Source organism: Vidua chalybeata, chromosome 11, assembly GCF_026979565.1.
Source record: "Vidua chalybeata isolate OUT-0048 chromosome 11, bVidCha1 merged haplotype, whole genome shotgun sequence".
In the NCBI taxonomy this organism is placed as follows: Eukaryota; Metazoa; Chordata; class Aves; order Passeriformes; family Viduidae; genus Vidua; species Vidua chalybeata.
Genome location: NC_071540.1, coordinates 14336765 through 14349466, shown reverse-complemented (window position 1 = coordinate 14349466; position 12702 = coordinate 14336765). Strand labels below are relative to the sequence as shown.

The window sequence follows — 12702 nt, the reverse complement described above, 5'->3', positions numbered from 1 at the left end:
AAGGAAGCCAAGAGCACAAGTAGTAATAGCAGCATTTGGCTATTTGTAAACATTTTTTACTCTTTTGAAATGGAGCTGTAAACTTCCCTGTATGTTTAAAATTGTTGTCCAGGCAATTGAATTCTCCCATGTTTAATGTTGAAAGAGACATGGTTTCTCTGGACTGGCTCCTGCAAGAACCTTTCACTGCAGTAGAACCAGTAGTGATTTTTGGCCAATTACTTCAGCTTCTTGTATAGTTTGTCTGTCTTCTTGTATTTGATTTGCAAGCTCTTCCCTTGAAACTGCTTCTAACATCCAGAGATTTAAAATAAAAGCAGGAAATGCTACTGAATTAAAAATACTTCCTGGTTTTGATTGTATAAGTCCATGAAATAACAGCATTACATTTTAACCAGTAGCTTTCTCCTGTGTGCTAAACTGTTTGCAGTGGAAGTGCAATCTAAACTTCAGTTTTGTTTTCTCAGTATGTACTGCAAGAAAACCCCTTAAAGGCATTTCAGGAGTTTCCAGATTACAGATTGGAAAAAAAAAATTACATTTTTGAAGGCTAGTAGTTTCAGTCAAAGCTTATCAGATTATTAAAACCTTTCTTCTTTTCTTTTCTTTTTGGAGGATGGAAGAAGTTAGTGTTACCCAGCATTCCTGCTGAGTATATAACTTACTGCCACTTCTGATCTTTGAAGAGAGATTTATCGCTTCCTGTGGCAATACTGAATACTCAAAAGGTACTCATTGATTACTTGATCCTTGCCTACCTTCCATATTTATTAATACTCTTCTCTCCTTCCTGCCAAAGAGTGACTGCTGATGACTCCTGCCTGCTCTGAGCTACCTGGAGCATTATATGATCCCAGACAACTTTATGCTTTGCTCCTATAGTGTGTGTCCTGTTAAAGCAGCTGCATCCTCTCCTTGTCCCACCAACATTTTGACATACATGAAGAGGAATTTGTGAGCTTCCATGACAGTATGATGGAGCCAACTATTAAATATTTAGATGTCTCACTTGCCTGACGTGACATCTGTAATTTTTGTGGAGACTTCTGCTTTGAGTAGCTTGTGCAAACAAATCCTTAGGGATGATTTCTCCATCTCCACCAGACTCAAAGGAGAGAGATAGCATTGAATATTTGTCCTGCTGTGTTACCAGTCTGGCTCTTCCTGAAGTGCTTGATCCAGTGCAGTTGTTGGTCAGTATGATGTGCTGCTTCTTGAAACAGGCTGTCCAGTGCTGGCAGCCAAGGGAGAATTTTCTTCTGCCTTTTAGCACCTTTCCTGTTGCCTATCGGACAAGGTACAATTTCTTGTTAACATCTTGGAGGAAAGAGGATACAGTAGCCCTTAGTACTTCAAAGACAGATTTTTTCCTTTTATTAGTTTAGATTTACTCACTGTGGACCTGGGTTTTCTCCTGCAAATTATAAAAAACGTAGTGAGGTCTCTTGTCAGCACTGCTTCCTCCTTTTCTTACTGAAGTCCCTATAGGAGTCTTTTCTCATGTGGATCTTTTTATTTCGTAGCACTTGTGATTCTCTGTCTCCTAAACAATGAAGCACAGTATTTGTGTTTTTCTAATGCTGTTCTCTTCAATACCAGGTGGATTTGGATATCCACCACTCTGAAAGTGCTGGTCCCCAGTAGATTGCCAAGAGTTATAGTACCTCTGTTCATTTGCTGAAGAACTGAGCAGTATATGAGAGCTTGCAGGAGTGTTCCAGGGCCTCTACAACTTGTGTGGAAGTGAGTGTTGAGACCAGTAAATCTCAGTCCTAGGAGCATCAGAGTTATAACTGCATAGATGGAAAAAAGTCTCAATGTTTTGTGTTTGAAGTTTAAGTATATCCTTCATTTTATGTAGTGCCAGAGAATGGTAAAATAATTTTGATTGGAAGGGACTTCTTGTGGTACCTTGGTCCAACCCGTGACTCAGTGCAGGGCCAGCATTGATGCTAGATGAGGTCAATTAGGGCTGTATTTAGGAAATATTTTTGTTTCCACAGCATCTCTGAGCAACCTACTCCAATGTTTGACCTCTTGTTGCAGCTGGTCTGTTGCACTTGTGCTTTGACTCTGCTTCCAAGCGTATGGCTCCATCTTCTCTTTGCTTCCCTCTGAAGGTAGCAGTAGGATCTCCCCGTGGCCTTTTCACAGCTGTGTCATTCTGCTGTGTAGGTCTTGTATATCCAGCCACCTCATTGTTCTGGCAGCTTTCTGGTGTGTCTTTTCCCATGTGTTCTAAGCTCAACAATGGACATGTGAAGCACTTTAAATTTTCAGTTTACGCCTGTTTTCCTTCAAGTTTATCAAACATTGCCCATATGTCAAAGATCTGATGGAATGTAAATTCATGCAAAGTATTTTATGCCAGAAAATACACCAGGTATTTAACAGAAGTTCAGTATCATCTCTGCAGTAATGGAGAGTAGAAGTGATTTACTCTCCCTTTGGGACGTTCCCTTGGAGTGGATCAGAACAAGAATGCCTTGCATTTTTGGAGCTCCCTGGATTGTACATTAGTAGGTTGATACTTCTTGAGTGGTGTCCAAGCAGCTTCAAAACATCTCTTGAAAAACTCCAGTAACTTATTTCTTTAATCAGAATCAATACCTTGTAAACAGGGAGGGCAAAGGCTGTGCCTTGCATTAAGTCACCACCAGTGCTAATCTGCAAAGATCCCTGTGAAATGTTCTCTATTTGTGTTGTCTTCAGTGTAGGAAAAGAGTTGCAATTACTTTGTAATTTGTTTGTTTTCTCTTTCTCCTCATAAGAGTTTGGGTACAATCTTCATTTAAAACAGCTTTCTTTATTGATAAATCATTTGCCAAGCAGAAAATTAGGTTTGAAAAATGGAAGAAACCAATTTCTTTATTCAAAATTTCAGGAAACTCAAAGTGGATAAACAGATGTTTCCATTCAGTTCAGTGTGTTCTGTTGTCCTCTTGTGTGTGTGACAAAACTTCTAAGGTGATAATATTGCACGTGGAAGGTGTTAATTTTGTATCAAATGTCTTCTGAAGGGAAAATTCCTTCTCGAGGCTTTTCTGCATTAATTGAAAATTTGTAAAGTTCAGGAAATCTTTTCCAGTGATGCACAGCACAGAACCTGGCAAGGATGCAGCTTGCATCAGCAGTCTCAATATGCCCTTAGCAGTGGAGCACACCCCATGTATCCTCTGAGCATTCTCTTTCCTGGTCAGGCCTGTATGTAGCATTTGTGATTTTTGCAGAGTGAGTGTTAAATAAAAAAGAGATAATTTCCAAATTTTTTTAAAAGCTCACTATCACTGAGCATCCACAGCTCCCACAAACCATTACTTATCAGTAATGCTCTTTGAAGCTGGTAAACAATTAAAAATAGACTTGCCAAGTAATAAATGCAGCCAGGACCCAGACTTGAGTGCCTTGTACTAAATAAATGGCAGAAGAACCTGGAGGGGAAGCACTTAAATTCAAAGGGTGTGAAATCCAACACTGCTTGGCCCTCATTACTGAGTGCAGCAAGAATACATGCCTCTCTTGAGAATTACTCCTCTGAACTTCCTTACCATTCCCAAGGTTTTTAGCATGTGTGCACACTGCAGACTGATGAGGATTACAGAAAGAAATAAGGTGCTGTCTTGTAAATACTGTATTTCTGTAAATGTGAATATTTTAAGTCCTTAATTAATAAGGGTAATGAAGCTTGCTTCAGTGAGCAGAGAGCCTTGTCTTCCTCAGGGTGGCAAGGTTAGAACTGTGTTAGAGCTGATTTTGTTATTTGATATAAGCAGTATATCCACTGCTGCATTGATAGTGTGTAAGGAGTGATATTTGCTCTCATTTATACCTCTTCAGTAATAAAAACTCCTTCAGTGTGTGATGTGCTATTCCACCGCACAGGACAAAGAGGCCATCTGGAGTAGGCAGAGCTGGGTGTAAACTGTCATATTGCACTTGTAATCTGACATGAGGCATCCACAGCTTTGTCAGAACCCTAAATGCTAAAGAGTTTGAGAACAGGTAGGTAGAGAAGCTTGTAAAATGAGATCATTCATCCTAGTGAAAGTATTAAAGCTGATTAAAATATTCCTTTGGTTTTGCTTATGGCTTTTTTGGTAAGTGAAGGGGTCCTCAAGCAGTTATCAATGCTGCTCTCTTAGGGGTGTGGGACTACACCTTTGTTAAACAAGCATTAAATATTGACCAATGCTTTTATTTCCCCCCTCCCTCTCCCCCCCAACCCCCCTTACCTTTCACTTTTATGTAGTTTCACTAGTTCATCTGTTCTGTTCCAGAGTGAGTTCTGACCTCAGGAGCTGCATGAAGAATAGCCAGCATGAAGAGAACAAATCAGTCCAGGCAGAAGTGCAGAAGCGCCAAGAACATAAATGTAAATTGAGGGGGTTTGAAGTGTGGTATGTGTTCCATGCTGAGGCAGTAGTTTCCTGAACATAAAGCTTAACATTGTGCTAGTAGAAACCTTTTTGCCCCGCTTCTCTTTTGGCTGCCCTTAGTGTTGGGGCACACCAGGGGCCTAGTCTGGATTGAAATAAGTATCCTTGGCTGGGTGAGTTGTGGCCTGGATTGGTTTTCTGACCAGTAGCTGCAGTCTTGAGTGCTTGTGCTAACATGAAGAATAGTTGGGCTGATGAAGGGAGTGAGTGGGCAGTTTAAAGGCAGGGATGGTTTCTTTGCAGAGTGGGTATGTTTGGAAATGGGACCTTACTGCTTTCTGGGAAAAAGGGGTTTTTTTCTTCCAAGGTTGATTGCCTTGTGGGATTTTGGGGGTTTTTTGCTTCATCTGCTTTGAAGGTTGATTGTAGCACTTTAGGGCTTGGTGTATGAGAATATTTGGAATACAAGTCCATATGAATTAGGGGTGTTTGTAAAACAAGCTGCTTAAAATATCAGCATGAGAGTCACTTTAAAGGAGTCACCTGGGTTTGATTCTGTTTATGTCTGCTCCAACATTTACTAATTCACACTAACTTTTCTGTGATTCAAAAGCAAGGATGTCTTAATTTAGGCTCTGGGAGTTTGTCTTGTCCACCACCCTTTTGCCACAGGTGCTTTCAAAACTCTCCGGGAATTTCCTGTTCCTGCTGCAACAGCAGTAAACTGCACCTCTGTGTTTGACAGCCTGACATTAGGTTAACTAGCACTCACTTTAGTTTTCCTTATGTGCATCAGGGTGTGATTTGTGAGGTGACTAATAGTGCATGGGCAGCTATTGTTCATGGGGTAGGACCTAAGTTATCATCCCAGGAATAAGCACTTCCTGCTCCTCCAATTTGAAGCCTGAATTCCCTTGTCCTGGTAGAGCATCACTACTTAGTGATGAGTACATGTGCGAAGATAAAAGAAATAGCTGTTCCCCAAAAGTTTATTCTTGGATACCTGTTCATCTAAGTGAAGCCTTAGAGGAAAACAAAATCCAGATACTTATTATGAAGTCTCTAGAATGCCATGAAACTTGTTACACAGGTCTTTTTTCAGGTGTAGGAGTGGCTGGTGTTGCCATTTTGGTATCATGCAACACTACATCAGATGGCCAAAGAATCCTGTTCTGCTCAGACTTATTTTGAAGAAATAACTTCTTCTGCTGTTAGCAGTTTGCCAGTAAATTAAATGAAAGCTTAAATTAATGTGTGATGGGAGAAATGACCACAAATACTTGTTGATAAAACTAAGAATCTTTTCCAGTATCTACCTACAGTATAAGGCTTCACTTTCTGTGGCATTGGATTTTACAGGCTGTTTAATGTGCAATCATTTTTGATTTTCAATTTAATGCTTTCACATATTCTGGTGGTCTTTCATGAGCTTCATCACTTTTACATTATGAAGACCTGTAAAAGGGAGGGACTGATTAGTTTTATGATCCAACATCAGATAAAAAGAAATTCCTTTGTGATTGCTTCTTTTAAAGTGTAAGTCTTCCTATATTCTACTCCTGATTAGATTGCGTGTTTGTCCTGAAATGGACTATCAGGTTAGCAAAACATGATGGCTTCCTTACTAAATTACAAAGGGAAAGTTTAAAAAAAATATTGATAAGAGTATATTTCATGTGCATTTCCCACCTTTCAGTAGAGAATTTTCTGAATGAATGAAGACCTAGTGTCATCTAGTGAGATGCACTAGCAGTTATTGAAAGAAATAGTGAAAAAATAAAACTGAGATTTGGAAGAATGGCAGATAGGAACTAAAGGAGAAATTAAGGAAGAATGGAACAAATTTTAAGAACATTAACTAATTTTTTTCCTATTACCTTCTCATTAGACCTTTAATTCTCCAAATCTAAAATAAAAGCAAGGAAATAAACTATTCCAGAAATAAAGCTGGAATGCTTTCATCAGTCTGCTTTCTTCATCAAGGCTTTCCTTGTCAGGTTACTGGATATCCCAAGTGACTTGAATTTATGTGGGATTTGTTGTCAGTAACTGCAATGATGTTTATCTTTTGTTCCACAGTGCAAGTTTCAAGCAGTTGACATTATTGTATCTGCTTTTCTCTCCATTGTAGGCTGCAGCTTATTACAGCAGAATTAACAGTATTAGTTCTGGAAGAGCCATGATCTGGGGCTTTCTGCCACTGTCAGGTGCAAGGATTAAGAGGGAGCTTGTTCAGCAAACAGCTGAGGAAAGATGTGGAATTGAGTTTCCTTCTGCCTGGCTGGGGGCCCTGGGTATATACTCTGTTTCCATGTCTTGCATGAACTCCCTGAGTTTCTGATCCAAAGTAAAAGGTCAGCTTTTTTCTGAGTAATTACAGGAGATCACAGGTATGTGCTGCTTGCTGACTGAAAAATAGGGGTCAGTGCTGAATGAAGCTTCTCATTGCTTTGTGTCATTTCATGAGACACAATGAAGTTGGGAAGATCTCTGCTGGGATCCCTGGGCAGGAGTAATAGCCAGGAAGATTTCTTCTGTAGGTTACAGGAGGAGCACGGAAAAAAGAAAAGGGGGGAAGTAGAGAAATGGCACAAGATGCATTTTGATTCTAACACCATACCAAGCTGGCTATGGGCAAGGAATGTCCTGTAGCCAGGGACAGGCTTGGCTGTGCCCTTGGGAGTTTGTAGGGGTCAAAGGTAAAGATCACCTTTGATGACATCTGGGCCAATTAGTTCTCGATCGAGTTCATTATGGTGAATTTGTGAAGGAAGAAGCTGAGAGCAGCTCTTTGGACAGTAAGTGCTGTGTTTAGCTGTCTTACAGAGACCATGAAACTATTACACAGGTTAAAAATCTAGTCTTGTCAGTAAGGATAAAGTGGATTCCTCTAGATGTCAGTTTAATGTAGGGATCCACTTAAAAGCTTTGAATCACTCCCTAGAACAATGTGCTCTTCTTGCCCTATTTAGACCAACCTCCCAGCACAGACACCTTGGTTAAGTAATCTCCACCAACACTGACTGTCTTCTCTGATCCCCTCACAGGGTCAGCACTCAAGGAAACCATCCTTCTACAGCTCTGCATTTTCCAGTTGCAGCTCTCATTCCCATAGCTGGTTTATGTATTTCTTGGGGCATAATCTTGACAGGCCCCTTTTCATGCAGAGGAAAAGCAAAAACATTTATTAACCTGTGGTATAAAGTTCGCTTTTTTACTTCTAGGTTTCTTGCTTTTCATTATGCCCTCCAAGATGCTGAAATATTTCTCAGAATAATTGCTTAATAGTGGGTTAATGAGACTACCTTTTTGTTTTCAAAGCTGCAGTAAATGTTTGTCCATTTTACTCTTCTTGTTTGTTTTCAGTACCAGTGTTGTAAGGGCAAAGAGGAAATGAGAAAACAGCTGGAGATGGGTGTAGCAGTCATAACCAGTGAATATGGAAATGATTGCAGTAGCCAAATGAAAGCCTTAAGCTTTTACTGTGAGAAAATTACTTAGTGAAAGAAACTTACCCAATGTTTTAGTTTCTCCTGTTGGTAGTAACTCTTTGGTGTTTTGCATGTGAAAGGCACAGCTGGCCTGTTTGGATGTATGTCTGTCTGCTTTAGAGTAAGTTACGCTCACGCCATGTTCATCTCTTATCAGGGTAGCTCTGCTGGAGGAAATGGAAAGGCTGCCTACCTGTTAAACTGCCTAATCTTTGGCTGTGCTTAGCTGGGAGACTTTTCAGGGAAAAGATACGGCTGTTTCATGGTGGGAAGGAGAATGGCCAAGCACTCCTGCAGTTAATCTGCATCTGCTCATGCCCTAAAATACTTACACAGACATGTGCGGACTGCAAGCAGGGGAGAAAAAAGTCTGTTGTCTGTAAACCCTGTTGGATATGTTCGGGTTTTTTCCAATCTTTCTCTTGCTTTAAGTGGCATATACAGTGCATAACTGTGGATTCTTAGTTGAAGTTTTTGTTTATTCCTCTATTCAGCTTTCAAAGATTCTCATGGAATGCAGGAGAAACATAAGTCTCCCATGTTTTAACATTAGGCTTTATTTCCACTCCCATGTAATTTTTGATAAGTTGATAATCTACAAGTCATGTAGATAAAGAACTGACAAAGCCATGTCAGTTCAGTGGGATCTGTATGTATATTGACTTGAATTCAAGGCCTGAATATGATGCCAGGTGATAGGGTTGTTTGCACTAATGTAGCTGCTGATACTTTTCATTTTATGAATGTCAAAAATTTACTGACAGCATTTGGCTTCATTGTGTCCATTGGAGTTCTAATTTTTTTTCTCAAGTTAAGTGCATATTACAGCATTAAATGTACTTTTCAATTGCATTAGTGTCCCAGCAGTTTTTATTGAGACTATGCCTTGTTTGGCAAAGATAAATGTTTTTGTATAATTTGGTACATGAAACTTGATGCAGTTCAAGGTTCCTTAATTTTAATGTGGCTGAGAGACAGACAAATGCTTCTTTGATAGTAGCTTTATTATAAATACCACCACTAAAAAAAATAGACACTGGCACTAACCATCCCTGTCACTGGGTTTGTACTTTCTGCATTGACAATGACAGCAAATTGTTTTTAATGCTTCTACAATTCCCTTCAAGTACCTAAAGGGGCTTCAAGAGAGGTGGAGAGGGACTTAGGACAAGGGCATGGAGTGACAGGACGAGGGGGAATGGCTTCCCACTGACACAGGGCATGGTTAGATTGCATATTGGGAAGAAAGTGAGCATATCTGGGCTGAGGCTCTCCTGTGCTGTAGTCAGCAGGACAGCTGGCACTAAATTGCTTTCTCTCAAGCAACCTTTTGGTTCCTTTCGTTAGAATGACGTGTCAATTGTATGAAACACACAACACTTCATATTTCTGCTTGTTCTAGCTTTTTAGATGAGCTGTCCATGAGCTGTCTGAGCAAGCTTAGGTCTGTTGTTTGGATGTCACTGCTCCTTACCTGGCTAATTGGATTGTGACAGTGCGCTGAGCTGTTTGGTGTCACGGTGTCTCTCAGTAGAGCCTGCTGAGTGAGCCTGTGTGTAAGGGCTGGCTTGAGCTATTAGTGGGAATTGTGTTTCAGACCTTTTTAGATATTTTTTTGGTCATTCTCCTTATTGTGGAATATTTTCTCTTTTGCTTTTTTATCCAATCTTGATTTACTGCATCTTTTAACCTGCTGCTTTGTTTTCCTTTTTAGATTCAGTCGTTGTGGAACCGAGCTGTTGGTGTAAGGTAGCAGTAACTGGTAGGAAGGGAGCTGGAGACAAAAGCCAGAAATAAAAAGTTGAGAGAAACTCTGCAGTTTTTATTCCTGGTGTTCTGCTATAATGGTCTTAGTTGTAGCAAATGGCACATGTCCTCCAATAAATGTAAAACTTGCCTGTGAGACTCACTTTATGAAAAAGGAGAATTACGGTAAAGAAAAAAATGAAGCAAAAGAAGTAGCAAATTGTTCAAGACAGAGTGATTGAGATGTGGCATGGACAGCCAGTGCAAAGCTCGCTGCAGCAGAGATGGAGTCTTTACAGAGAGCTTATTTAATAGGAAAGCACCATACATTTTCCTCTCAAGTTTAGGGTACATCCTGTGTCCCCACCCCGCAGTTGAAGAATTTTGGAATTTGTAAATCCACACTTCTTCAGAGGAAATCTCATCATTTTCCTGAGATTTTTGAGCTGTCCAAAGCATCAAGTGAGATGGCTCCTATATATTTCTGTAATTTTATATGTTGTTATTGTGATATTTAGTATATTGTGACATTTCCCAAGTGAAAAGAGTTTGGTTTAAAACCAGACATTTTCAGATGCACTAATTTTGAGGGAAAGGAACGGACTGTAGTCGATACTTTGGAATAGGCAGGAGTAAATGCTGATCCGCGTGCTGAGTGTTGGAGACCAGGGAATCTGGGTCAGGATGCAGCAGCAGGCAGGGACAGTGGAAGTGGCAGTGTCAGGATGCAGCATGTGCTGGGACAGTGGAAGGGGCAGGCAGGGCTAGAGAGGTGACATGGGGGTGGCAGGGTCAGGTCCCTGCACTGGTGGGCAGGGGACAGTGGAAGTGGTGGGCAGGGATGGAGGTGGCACAGAGATGGCAATGTCGGGGTGCAGTGGCAGGCAGGGATGGAGGTGACACGGAGGTGGTAGTGTCAGGGTGCAGTGGTAGGCAGGGATGGAGGTGGCGGTGTTAGGGTGCAGTGGCAGGCAGGCATGGAGGTGACACGGAGGTGGCAGTGTCAGGGTGCAGTAGTAGGCAGGGATGGAGGTGACACGGAGGTGGCAGTGGTAGGCAGGGATGGAGGTGGCAGTGTCGGGGTGCAGTAGTAGGCAGGGATGGAGGTGACATGGAGGTGGCAGTGTCGGGGTGCAGTGGCAGGCAGGCATGGAGGTGACACGGAGGTGGCAGTGTCGGGGTGCAGTGGCAGGCAGGGATGGAGGTGACATGGAGGTGGCAGTGTCGGGGTGCAGTGGCAGGCAGGGATGGAGGTGACACGGAGGTGGCAGTGTCGGGGTGCAGTGGCAGGCAGGCATGGAGGCGGCGGCCCCAGCCCCGGTGCAGTGCCGCTTCTCGCCGCTCGGCGGCAGCCGTGCCCCGCCGTGTAACCCCTGAGAGCCGTGCGACAGGAAACGGGGTGAGAGGTGACAGAGGGACAGGGAGCAGTAACGGGGCTGAGATTCTTTACCGGACGGCTGTAAGAGTCCATCCATTCCTTTCAGGCAGGTACACCCCTCACTGTGAGTGTCTTTAACCTGAGTCTTGCTGCAGGCATTTCCTTGGTCTCCCTGTATACCTGCATTCCTAGGCTGGCAAACTTCCTGACAGTGTGAGCCGCATGCCAAAGTCTTCATGTATGCCAGTGTCCCGTTCCTTGGCAGACACAGGATTTTCTGCTTTACAAGTCAGAAGTGGTGCCTTCCTACTACTCCACTATAGAATCACAGAGGACACTGGCACATTTTGGCCTGTTGGCTTGCTTTCTGGTGACTTAGCAGCGTTGTTACCAACTGATATTGACAGTGGATGTGAAGGTCCTTGTGAGGGCTCCACCTCTGCTCAGAGCTGCCTGTGCTTTTATCAAGGTTGCAAACCTCTGCTTGGCACCAAAGTTGCATTAGCTTTGCAGATGGACTTTTGCCATTTTTTCCCTCCATCTTACATATTTTATTGTTACCTCCTTGCCCATTTACCACGTTTTTATGTGTTGTTTAGCTATGTCCGTCCTTTTTTTGTTCAGACACTTTTGGCCACCTGGAAAGTCTTCTCTTCTCTCTGCAGATACTTAAGATAATTGTAAAACACTTCTGCAGTTGCTGTAGGCCAACGACCTGCTCTGTTCTGCTTGCCTGCTGTCTGGTGTTAAGTACTTACATCATCTCGTGTACTTCAGCTGTTTGTCCATATGGATTTGCTCCGACTTGAAAAGCTGACGGGTGGTAAAGGAAAGGAGAGGCGGGATCCCTGCAGGGAGTGCGCATGAAGCCATATGTTGGTATTCCTGGATATCTGGTGCCCTCTGGAGACTGTGGCTGCCCACGACATCACGAGTGTCAAGACACCATGCTAATTTATGTCCCTAGTCTGAGCAAGCTGAAGAACAAGATGAGCTGTATTGTTTTTACAGCAGGAGTGGAGGATACTAGAAAAGACAGTAGAGTAAAAGCAAAAACTCTGTAAAAATAATAGCAATTACATGTCTTAGAATTTTTAAAGCTGAGAGAGACTTGATAGCTGTGCTTCATGTTTACGTCTTGTTTAAAATCAAAATTGAGTACACAAGATTAAGCGTATAGATTTGAAAATAGTATGGGGATTTTAAAGTGTTGCATTAGCAGGGGTGATTAAATATTTATATTAATTCACTTAGCTGGTCTGAGAGGCCAGTCAGTCTAATGGGAAAATACAGAAGTCTCATAGCAAATCTGGAACTGGTTTGAAGAATTTTTCACAGGCTTAGTAAGGAAGCTGGGTTTTTTGTCACTTTCTTTTGTCACTTTCTTCTTACCCAAAATTTACCTTGGTACCTTATTAATGCTTAATGAGGGGTATAAGAAATGGTATCCTGATGAAGGGAAAGTGTTTGGTGTGGTTAGGGACCTCCTTTTATTTTTACAAAGTAAACCACCTGGAACAGAGATGGACTTAAAAAATGCTCCTTTACTATAATCTTATTCCTTTCATTTGGGAAAAAGACAGTTGCAGAATTATAATTTCTTTTAGCTCTTACTACTCTTGAAACAACTTTCCTGCATAACGAGAATACAGGAGTTTAATATTTTTCCCCAACTGCAGTGAAGAACACTGGGCAATCAAAAATCTCAGTA

The 12702-nt window shown here is 41.8% G+C and overlaps 1 protein-coding gene across 6 annotated transcripts in view; it reads left to right on the top strand.

Moving 5' to 3' along the window:
• Positions 1 to 12702, top strand: part of CTCF (CCCTC-binding factor) — a 34701-nt gene that overhangs the window by 7426 nt on the left and 14573 nt on the right. For 2 of the 6 annotated variants that reach the window (XM_053952926.1, XM_053952924.1), the window contains exon 2: positions 4278 to 4372. The exons of 2 other annotated variants lie outside the window; for them this stretch is intronic. In XM_053952926.1, coding sequence (XP_053808901.1) covers positions 4319 to 4372 — 54 coding nt within the window. In that variant the 5' untranslated portion in view covers positions 4278 to 4318. Of the gene's footprint in view, positions 1 to 615; positions 729 to 4277; positions 4398 to 12702 lie in introns of those variants that run through there. 2 more of the 6 variants (XM_053952925.1, XM_053952927.1) reach the window with 2 other exon arrangements.